Consider the following 17,500-nt stretch of genomic DNA (forward strand, 5'->3'; position numbering starts at 1 on the left):
TCACACACACATTCACTTTTTTTCTTCCTCTCTCTGTTACACACACTCTCTCTCATACACACACACACATCCTGGCTCTGGCTATCTTTTTCCCCTCACACACACATACATCTCATCACACATGCAAACAAAATCACTCACTTACTCTCTCTCCATCTCTCTCTCTCTCTCTTACTCTCTTACACACACACACACACACACACACACACACACACACACACACACACACACACACACACACACACACACACACACACACACACACACACAGCCTTCGGGCTACTGGCACTGACTTCAGACAGAGCTGATGGCGACACATGATAAGGCCTCCACATCCATCTCCGTGGAGCTCCATGGAACTCGGGCACAGTGAGCTGCCAAGCGCTACCCACTTCACACCAAGCAGTCCTCACTCCACAGCCCTACAGGACATCCCGGAGACTGGCCCGCACAACTGACCTCAGAACAACTGACCTCAGATCAGTAGAAAAAACTCCCACATTCATCCTTAGGACACTATATAGTATAAAGCGGCTGATCGCCCCCTACCTCACTACAGAAACTGGGCACAGTGTGCAGTGATTTGGGTGAGTGACCAGTGCTTAAATTCTTGACCTCCCAAATAACATCTTGTTCCCTACTGAGATACACTTAAATTTCTCTAGAGGATCAGGTAACTAACAGTATCATTGAAAAAAAAAAACCTGACCTTCACTCACAGTTTGAGGGCTTTAAAGGAATTATCCGGAGTAAAATGCACTTTAGATCAATTTACGGATGATTGGGAGTACAGTACATATGTTGAGTTGACATCAAAATCATGTCATTCGGATGTGTTTTGAGAAAGTTCGATTTTACCGTTTTTAGTCAAAACTCGTTAGCCTGTTAGTGACCAGGGCATGTCATTTCGCCGCTACAAAACGCTATTTTTATACCTCTTCTACAGTTCCAAACAACATTACACTTACGTGGTAGTGAGTAGAGGGTCCCTAAAGCCAAACCGAAGTATCCCGAGGTCTTTATGTAGTCATATAGAGAGTCCAGAATGAATTTCATCAAGCCAGTACCTTTCCGGAAATGTTGCTGCTACAGCTGGCATCTTTAGGGGAAAGTCCGCAGGAGTCGATTGCCGAGTGTGGAGTAATCACAATTTTGTCGCGTTTTTTTTTTTTTTTTTTTTTTTTTTTTTAAACATAGTCCAGTATTTCTTTCGAAATTGAAATTAAGTTGTATGCAACAGCAAACCCTAGCTTACTAACAGGTTGGAATTTTGAAATGTCACGTGACGTGATGCAATTGACGACGTGATGCAATCGACTCCTACAGACTTTCCCCTAAAGATGCTAGCTACAGCAGCAACATTTCCGGAAAGGTACTGGCTTGATGAAATTCATTCTGGACTCTCTATCCAACCACATAAAGACCTCGGTTTGGCTTTAGGGACCCTCTACTCACTACCACGTAAGTGTAATGTTGTTTGGAACTGTAGAAGAGGTATAAAAATAGCGTTTTGTAGCGGCGAAATGACATGCCCTGGTCACTAACAGGCTAACAAGTTTTGACTAAAAACGGTAAAATCGAACTTTCTCAAAACACATCCGAATGACATGATTTTGATGTCAACTCAACGTATGTACTCCTAATCATCCGTAAATTGATCTAAAGTGCATTTTACTACGGATAATTCCTTTAACCTCAAAACAGTAGAAACCCCTGGTAAAGAAAACCCTGACCTTCTCTAGTGGTAAGAGCGAACTGACCTCTCAGATCAGTAGAATGTGGGCAGTAGAATGGGGCAGCCATGGCCTACTGGTTAGGGCTTCGAGGTTGTAACCGAAGGGTTGCCAGTTTGATCCCCGACCAGTAGGAAAAATGTGGGCGGGGGAAGTGATTGAGCACTGTTCTCCCATGCCCACTACCACGGCTGAAGTGCCCTTGAGCAAGGCACCTAACCCCTCACTGCCCCCCGAGCGCCGCTGTAGCAAGGCAGCTCACTGCGTCGGGATTAGTGTGTGCTTCACTGTGTGTTCACTGTGTGCTGAGTGTGTTTCACTAATTCACGGATTGGGATAAATGCAGAGACCAAATTTCCCTCACAGGATCAAAAGAGTATAGACCCTTACAATGCGTGAACGTTCTATTTGGGCCCCAATCTACTTCCTCTGCATTAAGATAACATATGGAATGTTAAAAAGGAGGTCTTGTGGGGCCAACTATGATGCTGATAATGGAACTCTCTTGAAAGGGTCCATATTGACGGTTTCAACAGTTGAGAGTTCCATTATCAGCATCATAGTTGGCCCCACAAGGCTTCCGTTTTAACATTCCATATGTTATTTTACTGAAGTGGAAGTAGATTGGAAACAAAATAGAATGTTCAAGCATTGTTTTTGTTGTTTTTGTTGAAAGAGTATATAATACTTATACTTAGAGAGAGCTGAGATAAAGTGAAGGAGCAATGGTCATGGAGGGGGGGCGCCTGGGGGGAGTCGCAGGGTTTACGTAACTGTCTGGTTGCCAGACAAGCTGCAGACGGAATCCTCCAGAGTCTGACTTCAACCGGACAGTGTTTACATGATCAATAAGGAATGCAAAGGCAGCAATCAGATCCTCTCACTGTACTCACTACAGAGAGAGCGGTGGCTCAGTGGAAGTGTGAGAGAGACAAAGAGAGAGAAAAAGAGAGAGAGAGAGAGAAAGAGAGAGAGAATGCTAGATATGTGAGTGAGAGAGGAAAAGAGGGAAGAGCTGGTGAGAGGGAATTTGATGGAGATGAGTGAGAGAGAGAAAAAGAGCAAGAGAGAGAGAGAGAAAGAGAGAGAGAGAGTGAGAGAGAGAGAGAGAGAGAGAGAAAGAGAGAGAGCGAGAGAGAGAGAGAGAGAGAGAGAGAGAGAGAGAAAGAGAGAGAGAGAGGGAAGAGAGGAGTGGGTGAGTGGAGATGGATGGAGGACTGGTTATAGAGAGCAACCATCTGACAAGACTGTTTACTTTCCCAAGAGCCTAGATTATATTGGACAAAGAAGTAAATCCAGCGAAGGACTCTGGGGTCCAAGACTAGTGTGTGTGTGTGTGTGTGTGTGTGTGTGTGTGTGGGGGGGGGGGTGCTTGGGGGAGAGAAGGAAAGAAAGAAAGAAACAAAAGACGAGGAAAGAACAGAAGTAGGAGGGATACTGTGAGAAAGATGGAAAGAGCGAACGTGGTGGAGTTGAAATGACAACTGAAGAATGAGAGAAAAAACAGAGAGAGGAAATGAGGAAAAAAGATAGAGAGGAAGAACGAAAGACAAAAAGGGGCCAAGGAGAGAAAGAAGGGAAAGGAGATGGTTGTGAAAGGCGAGATATGGAGTGACAGAGAGAAGGGGAAAGAGGGAAAGTTCTCACAAGGCTATTTAGAGAAAATAAATACTTGAGAAGTAGCGAGTGATCTCATCTGATTCCATCTGTGTCTCATGAGAGGCTCATATACACAGAGCAACATAGAATACACACAGCAGTGTGTGTGTGTGTGTGTGTGTGTGTGTGTGTACAGTATGTGTGTGTGTGTGCTGGTCCAGTCTTGCATCTCAGCAGGGTGATGGGTTCATGCATTTGTGAGTGTGTTTGCCTGTGTGTGTGTGTGAGTGTGTTTGCCTGTGTGTGTGTGTATGTGTGTGTGTGCGTACCAGGATGGTCCTGCTCTTAGTCTGTGTGTTACTCTGCCGTCTGCTCTTGGTGCGCTCCACCTCATGTCTGTGCACCCATCCTCTCAGTTCATGAGCCAGCCTGCAGGGAAACAGAAGATATCAGACACAACACACACTCACACACACGCAGAAAGATGGTCATTGCATAACTTCCAACAGTGCAAACACAAGTTTTGGAGATCCATAATTGCAGCCTGCTTACAAACACATGGCCACGTCATCATCGACTACACACAAAACCATGCAGTGTCCTTCCTTCCTTCCATACACACACACACACACACACACACACACACACACACACACACACACACACACACACACACACACACGCACAGATGCATGCACGCACGCAGGCACACGCACACACACACACACACACACACGCACACACGCAGATGTAGTAACACCCCTCATCCCTCCCTGTGAGGCCATCTGTTTTTGCAAAGCCCCTATTGCAGAGTCCATACGAGAGATATCAGGTCAAGCTCCTCTTGTCCAGAATCTGCTTGTCTCCCTCAGGCTCATAAAAGTGAACAGTCTGACTGACTGACTCACTGTTAGCAGGGGAGCCCGTCTCTCTGGGGCAGAGACTTCAGTGGCCCCGAAACTCCCACAGTCATCCTATATAAAGCGGCTAACTGCCCCCTACCTCACTACAGAAACTGGGCACTCACAAGACAGCACAGTGTGCAGTGATTTGGGTGGGTGACCAGTGCTTAAATTCTTGACCTCCCAAATAACATCTTGGCCCCTACTGAGATACACTTCAATTTCTCTAGAGGATCAGGTAACTAACCGTATATCAGTATTGACTATACTGTAGCATATTAGTAAAACTCCAGACTCCAAAACTATCAGACGCATTGTCTTCTCAGTGACTTGAGAGGGATGATCTGGACGGAATAAAAGACGTGGAGCTGAGGGTTAGAGACGGATATAGAGGAGTCCTGACACACTGAAGTGAGCGCGCTCAGAGTGGGGAGGTGAAGTGAGCGCGCTCAGAGTGGGGAGGTGAAGTGAGCGCGCTCAGAGAGGAGGTGAAGTGAGCGCGCTCAGAGTGGGGAGGGGAAGTGAACACGCTCAGAGTGGGGAGGGGAAGTGAGGCGCGCTCAGAGCCCTCATTACTCACTTGATGCACTTCGTCCTGTTGACGGGTGGCTGGCAGGGTGGCGGCGCACCGAAAACCAGGGGGCTCTTCCTCACCACCATCAGAGCCTTCTCCTCTGCCACAGACTCCTCCACACTGAGAGAGAGAGAGAGAGAGAGAGAGAGAGAGAGAAAGAAAGAAAGAAAGAAAGAAAGAAAGAGAAAGAAAGAAAGAAAAGAAACTATTTATTGGACTGTTCAAACAATGTCAGGATGTTGGACTCTACCACACAACTGGAGCCAATGTGGCTCTCTTTCTTTCCTTGTGAGCAGCCAGGCCGATGGATTCCAGACAGATTTACTGCAGGGACGTTTTTCTCCACGCCGTTTACAAGGAATACTGTATCCTCAACACCATTTACAATAGCAGATCAGAAATCTCCCTATTAGCTCATTTCTTTTCAAAAGAGCTAAGAAAGTCCCATCAGTAATCAGCCAGGCATTTCCCAATGTCACTATATACAGTAGTGCCAAGACAGTGAAATAGACTCATTCTGCAGAGTTCGTTTTAAAATGAAAGGCTTTTAGCAGGAAAATGGGACAGAAAAGGAGAGCTATAATTGATGCATGAGTGACATGTGAATAAACTGAGACAAGAGAGTCTGGAAGTCAGTGCTGAGGTTTTGGCTGTAAAATCCCCTGGAGAAATATGGAGTGTGAGCGTTAGCGTTAGCGGTAGCAGCGGCGTGCAGTCTCAGCAGTGAGGCTGGGGGGTTTAACAGGGTGGCCCGGGGCTTGTAAAACTCGACGCCGCTCAAGAGAGAGAAGGGTGGGGGGGGGGAACTCACAGCCACCCCACACTCACACCACTAGCCTCTCAGAGGACTGAGATACCAGCTGGACCAAGTGCATTCTAGTGTGTGTGTGTGTGCGTGTGTGTGCGTGTGTGTGTGTGTGTGTGTGTGTGTGTGTGTCTGTGGGTGGGTGGGTGTTTGGGTGTGTGTGGGTGTCCATCATGCAACAAAACAAAAAGCACAATAATCTGACACAATATTTGTGTTTACGTCGGACCAGTTTAGCTACCGGCTCCTGCTGGGTCCACACTGGCACTGGCCTCCCACAGCTGGACCTAACCCCACTATTCCTGCCACCAGTCCCCTGTAGTGTAGCCTGAGCCTATGGCCTGATCCCACTGCCACCGGTCCCCTGTGCAGTGTGGCCTGAGCCCACTGCTCCTGCTGCTGCCAGTCCCCTGTAGTGTGTGGCCTGAGCCCCCTGCAGCTGCCTCCTGTCTCCTGCGCCTCACAACCAGGATCCGTGTTCAAGTGTTCAAGGAATTGTTGGGCGTCACTATCTCCTTTCCTTTGATAAATTATTTTTCAGTCTACACTATGCTTAAGTACCCCAAGGGAAATGCTCTTGAAGGCTGATCTGTTGGTGATCTGTTTTGCCCACACAGATTGCTTTGTTGGTGATTTTGTTTTCGATGGTAAATAGGCTTGGTTGTTGATTGGCCGGTATGGGAAATTGCCAACCCATTGCACTAGGAGTTTAACACCTCTCCTGTGTACATCTGAAATTATGCTGAAGGACGTATTGAAACACCTTTCCTAAGCATTTACAGAATTTGCACAGTGCTCATCACTGATTACTCCTGGGTCATTTCACTAATTGGCAATGTATGGAAAATGGAAAAAAGACAATCCGGTCGAATCCAGCCAGTAACTTGCAACGCATGGGTGGAGCTGCAGTGGGTCTCGCTACACACAGACTACCCAGCACATGGGTGACAAGTGAGAAGCCTTAAGGCAAATGGTCAGTCCTGGGCTGCAGTGGGTCTCGCTACACACAGACTACCCAGCACATGGGTGGCCAGTGAGAAGCCTGAAGGTAAATGGTCAGTTCTGGGCCCCCTGAGCAATGGGCCTCTCTAGCTCTAGCTAATGACTCACAGCACACGGGTGGACAGTGAGAAGCCTGAAGGCAAATGGAGGAAATGATTTCTGACAGCAAACTAAACTTTTTACAAATATGATCAACGTATCCATCCAGGGCTACCACTGAAACCAGATGTCCGCAGCGAAAGACATGCAAAGGGAGAGGGAGGAAGAAAAAGAGAGAGAGAGAGAGAGAGAGAGAGAGAGAGAGAGAGAGAAGGATGGGTCAAGGAGGAGAGAGGGAGACACAGAACACTAAAAAAAGTGGGACATTCATGAGAGCTGAAGGAGCGATGCTGAGGGAGCGATGTGGAGAGAAGGAGAGAAGGATGGAGTGATGTGGAGAGAAAGGAGAGAAGGATGGAGTGATGTAGAGAGAAAGGAGAGAAGGAGAGAGTGATGTGGAGAGAAAGGAGAGAAGGAGAGAGTGATGTGGGGAGAAGGGAGAGAAGGATGGAGTGATGTAGAGAGAAAGGAGAGAAGGAGAGAGTGATGTGGAGAGAAAGGAGAGAAGGAGAGAGTGATGTGGGGAGAAGGGAGAGAAGGATGGAGTGATGTAGAGAGAAAGGAGAGAAGGAGAGAGTGATGTGGAGAGAAAGGAGAGAAGGAGAGAGTGATGTGGGGAGAAGGGAGAGAAGGATGGAGTGAGGTGGAGAGAAAGGAGAGAAGGATGGAGTGAGGTGGAGAGAAAGGAGAGAAGGAGAGAGAGTGATGTGGAGAGAAAGGAGAGAAGGAGAGTGAGGTGGAGAGAAAGGAGAGAAGGATGGAGTGATGTGGAGAGAAAGGAGAGAAGGAGAGAGTGAGGTGGAGAGAAAGGAGAGAAGGATGGAGTGAGGTGGAGAGAAAGGAGAGAAGGATGGAGTGAGGTGGAGAGAAAGGAGAGAAGGATGGAGTGATGTGGAGAGAAAGGAGAGAAGGATGGAGTGAGGTGGAGAGAAAGGAGAGAAGGAGAGAGCGATGTGGAGAGAAAGGAGAGAAGGATGGAGTGATGTGGAGAGAAAGGAGAGAAGGATGGAGTGAGGTGGGGAGAAGATAGATAGATAGATAGATACTTTATTGATCCCCAGGGGAAATTCAAGAAATTCAAGAAAGGAGAGAAGGAGAGAGTGAGGTGGAGAGAAAGGAGAGAAGGAGAGAGTGATGTGGAGAGAAAGGAGAGAAGGATGGAGTGAGGTGGAGAGAAGGAGAGAAGGAGAGAGTGAGGTGGAGAGAAAGGAGAGAAGGAGAAAGTGAGGTGGAGAGAAAGGAGGGAAGGAGGGAGCGATGTGGGGAGAAAGGAGAGAAGGAGGGAGCGAGAGAATGAAGGAATGAAGCTGTGGTGATGTCAGTGGGTTGTTTGCCGCCAGCGCGGGTTCTCTCGCTCGCTCTGTCTTCAGTCAGGCTGGTTTTCTCGTTTGGAAACACACACACACACACACACACACACACACACACACACACACACACACACACACACACACCTCAGCTGAGTACTGACACATTTTGACAGCGGAGCGAGAGAAAGAAAGAGAAAGAGAAACTGAACCTAGAAGACGTTACACTTTCCGATCTATAAATGTCCCTGTGCAACTCCACGTTATTTTTTTTCTTTGCTGTTTTTATAGGCTATTATTTTCCACATTACATAATTCCATCTGCCGGTCCTGTTTCTGAGGTGCTTTCCCGACATTCCCGTTTCCGTTCCCCGTCAGACCTCGATACGGGGCCTCCACCTGCACAGGGGCTGTCGCCGTGACAACTCGCAGACGCTGTTAATTGTGGCGCGTTTTGAGCCCCGCGCCGCTGGGAGTGAGGCGATGGGGTTACACCCGCAGCCTGGACGGCCAGCGGTCCCGGGGCGGAACAGTCTAGAACTGAGCAGAGTCATGCTGAAAGCCTGTTCTAGTTGCATAACTACCCACCTGGTTCTAATACACAAATACGTGCGAACGCATACGCATTAGCATGGACAAGCACACGCCTGCCCACACACACAGAGACACACCCACACACAGAGACACACACACACCCGCACAAGCGTTTCATATGACAACTAATGTGGTCTTTCCTGTCCACACTGAACTTATAGAGCTGTGTAAGGTGACTCTGCTGGGCTAATTTGTGTGTCTCTTGTTTGTCTCGTGTGTGTGTGTGAATGTGTGTGTGTGTGTGTGTGTGTGTGTGTGTGTGTGTGTGTGTGTGTGTGTGTGTGTGTGTGTGTGTGTGTGTGTGTAGGCATGTGTGTGTCTTATCGTGTGTGTGTGTGTGTGTGTGTGTGTGGAGACCTACACATGCCTGGGGTCCATGTGTGAGTGACGGCGCTGACAGTGAGCTTATCTGGCTGCATGAGACGGACAACCCAGAGAGCAGTCTGTGGCACCCACCCCCGCCCCTCCATCCCCCGTGAAACACGAGCCGCCTTCCCTCTCTCTCTCCGTTCCCATATCCTCTAACCCGCCTGAGTCCACTGACTCACCAAGAGAACTGGACAGCTCCGTTCAGGGAACCAGAGGGCCACAGGTCGAAGGTTCTACACCCCCCTCGACCCCCCCCCATCAACTCGTACATATGGGGACAATTTGCTGACTTTCATGCTGTTTCACTTTGCATGTCTTTGGAATGAGTGCAACCCTCCTCATTGTGAAAACACACTTTGTGCCACTGCCCTTGTATGTCAAACGTCATCAGCAAGCGGTCATTCACTTCGGTGACCATTAATGGAACAACAATATAGGCCTCTCATTGGACTCCTAAAGATACATTTTGCTCTTGGCTAAGCAAGTTCATGCAATGCGAATGCCTAATGGAGGAATACAGTCAGTCACAGATTGTGCAGAAAGAAACACTCTAATCAGAACCATGCCGATCACAGTCTTTCATAAACCAGATGAACTTCCATGCTCCGTCCATGAGAGACACCCAGTCCGCCCAGAGGATTAAATGTTCCGTTACTGTTACATTACTAACAGTTTCTTTCCATTGGAGCAACAGCAGGTGAAGAATGTTAGATTATGTCAGTGCAGCGGAGTGCTGAGGCGAGGGAAATGCCCAGAGGGTGGCGGGGGGGCACTAGGGGCATGGGTGTGGCACGGCACCAGGGCTTTTTTCCTGTCAGGCAGATTTTTGGGCAGCCGTGCTCTGCACCTGCGTTCTGTTTGTGTGTTTAAGTAATGGGCCGCCTGTAACCTAGAGGACTAGCAGGTGTGAGTGTCTATCTGCGTCAGACTCGGTACCACTGGAGAGGTGCGAACTACTTAACAGCATTGCAAAGGCTGCAGAAACCTGACAGCTACCTGTGTGTGTGTGTGCGTGTTTGTGTGTGTGTTTGTGTGTGTGTTTGTGTGTGTGGACTTGTATTGCTTGCTTGCATTTGAGTGTGTGCAGGTGTGCTTGTGCAAGGGTTTGTGAATTTGATTGTTTGTGTCTATGTCTGTGTTTATACGTGGTGGTAACTAGCCATCAACACAAGGCAGGATAACTACATTTTTTTTATTACAGCTTATTAGGGATATTACTATGTTTGTGTGTGTGTGTATGTGTGGATGTATGTTTGCGTGTGTGACGGTTGTGTGTGCATGTGTATGTGTGTGTGTTTCTGTGTCCATGTGTGTTCATATATTTGTGTGCACAGTTAATAGCCCATCTAAGGCATGGCAGGATAACCAAACGGAGGGTCTTGCACACGTCTGTGTTTGTGTATGGAGGTAATGACCCGATTCATTTTGGCATGTGAAGACTCCAAATGATTGTGGCGTGTGTGTGTGTGTGTGTTTGTCCAGGGTAGCATAGTGACAAAGTGACATGACTGCACAGCACATGTGAAAAGTGAGCTTTTATTTCTATGTGACTATCCGGCATTTGTGTGTGTGTGTGTGTGTGTGTATGTGTGTGTGCAGGGTGCAGACATGGGGGACTCGAGTCACATTTTTTAAGACTTGAGACTTGCTTGATCAACATGTATAAAAGACTCGACTTGACTTTGACTTGCTATTCATGACTTGAGACTTGACTTAGACTTGAGACAAATGACTTGTCTCAAGTCTAAGTCACGCGAGCGAACCTGTCATTGTACCAAGTGACGCGACGCGACAGACCAACAGCAAGTGCCAGATCAAATGAGACAGACTGAGGTAGGCTAACTTGCAAATATGGAAGGCTCTACGTTTATACCAAAACATAATAATGTTTGGCTTCACAGATGATGTATCTGACAAGTCAAAGGAGAAATGAACAGCAGTCTGCAAGTGTGCAAAATAGCGACATAACCACCACCACGTTGATTTTCATCCGAAGTTAGTCATGTTAGAAACCTAACGTCAAATTTGAGGCATGTTAAGAGTTGGCTTTAAATCTATTATGCTTTTTAGTTAACGCCATATTAGGTTAAAATGTGTGAAATGGCAAAGTGAAACACTTTCTTGTCTAAGTTTAATCTTGATATATAGCGAAAATGTTGCCAATGTAACCTAAAGTAAGCGCCTCTCTTTCTCCCTCCCTCTTCAACAGGTCCCTGTTCCATATGTTACAGCCTAGTAGTAGGCTAACAACAGCAAGTAGGCCTAGCTAACTGCCAGCAATCAGCATAGAAACGTAGCTTACTTCACATGTTAGGCTTATGTATAATATGATATAGCATTGAGTTTGGCAGTGACGTCGGCGGCAGCGTTTGATTGATTGATTAGTTCACTTTTTCACATTTTACATTATTGGTTCCCTGGAGATGTGACAGGTCAGGACAGGTGTAACTTGAACTATTTGAATATATTTTCATGATTTGATGTAGCTAGGCTACCTAATATTTGAGGCATATTGAAACAATAATAGGCTATTTTATAATTGGTCTACTTGAAATACATTTATTTTTATTCGTATCCATTTCATCTTATTCTATAAACCTTTCAGATGTAGGCCTAGGCTATGTGGCTTGAATGCAATGTCCATTTGTTTGTTACAAATAAAACTCCAGCAGTTCATAACTAGCCTATTGTAGCTTATTTTAAAATGAAAACATAGGTAAATCATCATGAATTTCAACGATTTGGCTATGACTTGACTTGACTTGCTTGACCCAATCTATGACTTGACTTGACTTGCTTGACCCAAGCTATGACTTGACTTGACTTGCTTGACTGTCACAAAAAATTACTTGGACTTGCTTGAGACTTGAAGGTTAAGACTTGAGACTTGCTTGTGACTTGCCCATGTGTGACTTACTCCCACCTCTGGCAGGGTGGCATAGTGTCAGAGTGACATGACTGCACAGCACATGTGAAAAGTGAGCTTTTATTTCTACAGTGTAACTATCCGGCTTTCCAACTTCGACACATTCTGGCCAAAAGGGATGAAAAGACAGTAAGCGCGTGTGTGTGTGTGTGTGTGTGTGTGTGTGTGTGTGTGTGTGTGTGTGTGTGTGTGTGTGTGTGTGTGTATGATTGTGTCCACATGTCAGGCTCCTTTTTTCCATACTATTGCATGCACGTTAACTTGTGCCAGGATGTGTGTGTGTGTGTGTGTGTGTGTGAGTGTCTCACCTGCTGGACACCAGCACTTCCTCAGGTGTGTGTGGATTCGGCAATTCCAGCAGATGCCTTCCAGTGTGAACTCTACTTACTGGAACTTTGGAACCATCGGAGTCTCTGTACAGACTAGAGGGGGGGAGAGAGAGAGAGAGAGAGGAGAGAGGGAGAGAGAGAGGGGGGGGGGAGATGGAGAGAGAAATGGAGAGAGATAGAGAAATGGAGAGAGAGAGAGAGAGAAATGGAGAGAGAAAAATGGAGAGAGAGAAATGTGGAGAGAGAGAAATGGAGAGAGAGAGAGAAATGGAGAGAGAGAGAGACATGTGGAGAGAGAGAGAGAGAGTGTGAGTATGTTAAATACATTTCTAGCATCTTTGATTTCCTATTGGCCACATTGATCATGAGTTAAGGTGAATAACACTGTTTTAGAGGATGAAATAGAGGAGAGGGGCAGTGCTGGGCAACAGTCAGTGGAGAAGGAGAAGGAGGCTGGGAATCTGAAGGAGAAGGAGGCTGGGAATCTGAAGGAGAAGGAGGCTGGGAATCTGATGGACAAACAAAAGGAAGGGAAGTGCAGGGAACTACATGGCATGAAATAAGAGATAAATAACAGGAAACCGATTCTGACAGTTTGCTAACACGCAAATTCACACACACGCACACTCACACACACACACACACACACACACACACACACACACACACACACACACACACACACACACACACACACACACACAGCTTAGAAGTATGATCACAGGGTGTAATGACCCACTGCTTTTCATCTTAAGGAGGTTAATTTGAGCCATTTAAAATATGGCCACATGTACAAGAGCACTCCCACACGCATACATATCTGGGTTGTTTTTTCTGTAATTCTAGAAAGTTCTTTTGTTCACATCTGAAAGTGCAGGGGGCATTCTTTAAATTCCAAACCTCCATCCCACACACCCTATTTCTCTCTGAACTTCTCCCTCACTCAGTCACTCTCACACACACACACACACACACACACACACTTTGAGGCACAGACGAGTGTGCTAGACAAGCAACTTGTGGCTGTCTACTGAAGAGAGTCCCAAATCTTATTGTCCACATACATGTAGACTGTTGAAGGGACCTTGAAAGGAAGCAAATGTATTCTGAGAAAAAGGAAAATCTCATAAAGAAATATTTTTAACAAAAACACGTCGTCCACAATTATTGGCACCTCTGCTGGTAATACTTTAAAACAGCTTGTAATAGGGCCTGCGTCCACCAATCACGTTTTCTGCGCTGATAGCGCCCTCAACCTCATTATCAGGGCACAGTGTTTATTGTTGCTAGGTTACAGTGGTCGTGAGAGAAATGACATCGACGAGACCAGCTCTGTTCTAAAAGTTGAACAGATTTCAACTTTCAGCGCTCTGAGTGCTGCTGAAAAAAAAAAAAAAAAACGGTCAAACATTTGTTTTGGTTAATTGACCTGAAGAATGGTCTAATCATGACCCACTTTTAGTGTCTTGGCAGAGATGGACAGATTTCCATTGAAAATGTTCAGGTTTTTCTTGGGGTTCATAATACCACGAACCTTAACAAGGTTCCCAAGACTTTTGGAAATAAAAACAGCCCCACAAGATCACAGCCCATAATTCTCATTAGGCATGGGGTTCTTTTCAGTATAGTCATTCTTCTATGTAAGCCAAACCCACCTAAAGCATTTCTTGCTAAATATCATTTAATCTGAAAATAGACAAGAACTCCAGACAAAGTCAGGTTTACATAAGTTGTAATTAAATAACACGAAAGGCTTTTACCTGGCATGCCCTATAAATGATCTCTTAGCAGTAAGGTCACTTTTGAAGATTTTTTTTTTCTTTCTTTTTTTTGGGGGGACTCGGTGACCCCAAGATTATACCTTTTTCTGTAACTCTCCAAAAGCGGTTCTTGGAATGGTTTACATCTCTTACCATCTGTCATACTGTGCATGGGGACAAGATGGGTCTCTGTCCAAGCATGTTTGTCACATTTCCAGTTGATTAGAACCTTTTAATTATTGCTTTAACTTTAAATATGGACATTTTCAACCGAGTACCTAGTTTGTGAAGCCCTTCCTTGACTTAGAAATGTTAAAACACTTTCCTTTTATTTGAAATTAGTGTATTTTCTTTTCTTTCCCATGTTGGAAAATGACTAGGGGATTTAGCTTCGGTGTCTTTATTCGGTGACTTTATTTTCATACCTCAGTGAAAAAGAAAATAATGAACTACTTCTGAAAGTTCACAGACAAACTTTTTTTTTTTTAAAAGTTGAATATAAATAGGAAAATGCTTCTGCTACATGTTGTTTATAATATTCCAGGGGTGCCAATAATTGTGGGTGATATGTTTTTGTTAAACATATTTATTTCTTTATAAGATGTTCCTTTTTCTCAGAATAAATGTGCTTCCCTTCAAGGTTGTATTTTTCCTCATCGTTTCCATTGTGAAATTATAATAAATCACCAAAAGATAATGTTATACCTGTTTTTAGTCAACTTTATCAGAGGTGCCAATAATGCTGAAGGGTACTGTACAAATCCTTCTATGTAACAATTTTTCTTTTTTCCCCCATAAAATAAATTCTACACTAATATTATCTGAATTTTTAGTTTGGGGCTTGCGTTGTGATTGGCCAAAAGAACTGCAACGCATGCTTTTGTGTTATGTAACAATAACGACACACGCTGCATTAATAGATACTGAGCATTGATTCCTGCCCATCATGGCCAAATGACATTACAATATTCATGCATCAGTGAATAAATATCGGATGAGAACATTTTTGATGCTCAGACTTATTTTGATAGGTGTTCGAAATCATTTGCCTAAATGTGACTCGCAGCTGTTGTTCAACTATTGGAGAAGCAGTGACTCTGAGCCAGGCTTTTGATGTGGCCAGGAATCAGAGACTCTGAGAGGGCAGTGAGTAAGTGCCTGGGGCCGGTTTACAGGAATACTCCTGCAGGTCAGCTCTTCTGTCCATTCCAGAGGACTTGATACATTGGCACATGATATATTCACCTCTGCAAGCCACCTTCATGCAGTTTGGAACAAGTAAACAAACTTTACTCAATATTACTCATAAAAAGGTCACATGTAGACTGACTTGCAGCTGTGAAATTTGATTTCAGGTTAGGTGAATCTAAAATTAAGCTTTGAATGCTTAATTTTGACTGGTGCCTTCTTTAACTTTCGACTTTGGTCTAAATTTGAGTATTTTTGCAATTATTCTCATTTTAAGGTTGAACTATCATTTTTACAGCTATTCTCTTACACCCTCATAATTTGAAGTATCCTGCACCTACAGTACACATTTTGAGTTGTTCACTTACACCCTACCACTCAAGGATTGAACCGACCATCCTTCGATCACAGTCCGATTCCCTAACCAGTAGGCCACGGATCATGCAGGCGCACACAGACACACACAGACACAGACAGAGACAGGCACACACTGACTGACACACGCACACACTGACTAACACACACACACTCACTCACTCACACACACTCACACATACACACACACACACACACACACACACACACACACACACACACACACACACACACACACACACACACTCACACACTCACACACTCACACACACTCACACTCACACATACACACTCACATACACACTTACATACACACTCACATACACACTCACACACACACACACTCTCACACACACTCTCACATACACACTCACATACACACTCACTTACACACACACACACACACACACACACACACACACACACACACACACACACACACACACACACACACACACTCACACACACACAGCATTCCAGATTAGGGACTGCAGAGGGAACAGAAGAACCCGTCTCCTCATCACGCCCACCCAGTGCATTTAAGGTTGTCTTCTCAGACACGTTTACTCTGCGTGTCCTCAAATCACTCCTGTGCCCTCTCATGCAGATGGAACCGAACGTTCTACTGCTTTCTTTCGTTTCTCTTAGCTACAGAATGAGTCTGATATAATCTATGCACAGTCTGGGTTTTACCTCGGCATGGGTGAGCTTGATAATTGCATCCAGATACAGTTATGATGGCTCATGCCATGGTTGAAAAGAGCGTAGTTAAAAGACATTAATGGAGGGGAACATTTGAGAGGGGAAATGTTCAGAACAATACAGCAGTTGCTTGAGTATATTTTATTGGCTGTCTAAAGTGTCAAAACAAGTATGACTCACCTCATTGGTCCCATGTTGAAAACCAGGAAGACCGCAAGCACCATGAGACACACAGCCCGCCTCTTGGGGGCAGTGGTTTTCAAAACAGTGTTCTGAAGGAGCACAATGACGCAAAATGAGAAAACGGCAAAAACACTCAAGTGACAGACTGATATCATGAGCTGTGTACGTATGACACGCCAATGGCCACTAGCGTGTTATCTAACGCATAATAGCATTTTGGCGTGTTTATCAACGCCATAACCCAACCATAACCCTAACCCTAGAGGGCGCCATATACTTGGCGTTGACATAAACACGGCAGTGAGACGATAAGTGGCGTGAATGTTTATGCGGCGTTGACATACACGCAGATAGCTCAAAATGCGTGCAGATAACACGCCAGTTGGCTATTTTTGAAGTGGCGTGTATATTTACGCAAAAACCATGATACCAAGTTGCAAGTGAAGCTGACATAGAGCATCCGAGATGCCTTCAAGAGATGGACAAAATACTGACCGGAAACCTCTGGCATCATGTTTCCAAAAACAAGCTTGACGACTAACATAATAAATGTAATTTCATATCAAAGTAACACAACTAAAAGCTATCCGAGTTTAAGGCTAGAGCAAGAACTTATCTAATCAACTTATCAAGTTGAATTGGAATCTTAGTCCATCTCAGCTCTATATTTGCATAAAGTCTGGTCAGGATGATGAGAAATAGACAAAGTTTGGAAATTCCAGGATAATTCTGAAGCTAATATTTTCCATCATATTGAGTACAGGGCTTGGGTGGATATGTGATGGGATTTCCATTTAGCACTAATACGACCCCTGACTGATAAATAACCTAGAAGAGCATCCATCAAATGGCCACGGACTCCAGCACTACAGATTTCAAATCACCAGTGGTGGCCTGAAACTCTTCTTCCCTGTCCCTATTGGTGAAGTGAGCGATTAAAAGTGTCAGCTAGTGGGTTAAGTGGACTTAAAAAAAATCCTTCACCAAGAGGACTTTGAGAACCTGGTCAGATGACCTACAGCCCTGGCATGAGCTATGACCCCCCCCCCCCCC

General features: G+C 45.3%; 1 protein-coding gene across 1 annotated transcript in view; it reads right to left on the minus strand.

Moving 5' to 3' along the window:
- The window catches only part of atf6 (activating transcription factor 6), a 70,648-nt gene that overhangs the window by 27,383 nt on the left and 25,765 nt on the right, over positions 1-17,500 (minus strand). The window contains exons 9-12 of the mRNA XM_042056110.1: positions 16,445-16,536; positions 12,219-12,332; positions 4,815-4,928; positions 3,662-3,761 (exon numbers count right to left, since the gene is read on the minus strand). Coding sequence (XP_041912044.1) covers positions 3,662-3,761; positions 4,815-4,928; positions 12,219-12,332; positions 16,445-16,536 — 420 coding nt within the window. The remainder of the gene's footprint in view (positions 1-3,661; positions 3,762-4,814; positions 4,929-12,218; positions 12,333-16,444; positions 16,537-17,500) is intronic.

The sequence above is a fragment of the Alosa sapidissima genome, chromosome 12 (assembly GCF_018492685.1).
Source record: "Alosa sapidissima isolate fAloSap1 chromosome 12, fAloSap1.pri, whole genome shotgun sequence".
Lineage (NCBI taxonomy): Eukaryota > Metazoa > Chordata > Actinopteri > Clupeiformes > Clupeidae > Alosa > Alosa sapidissima.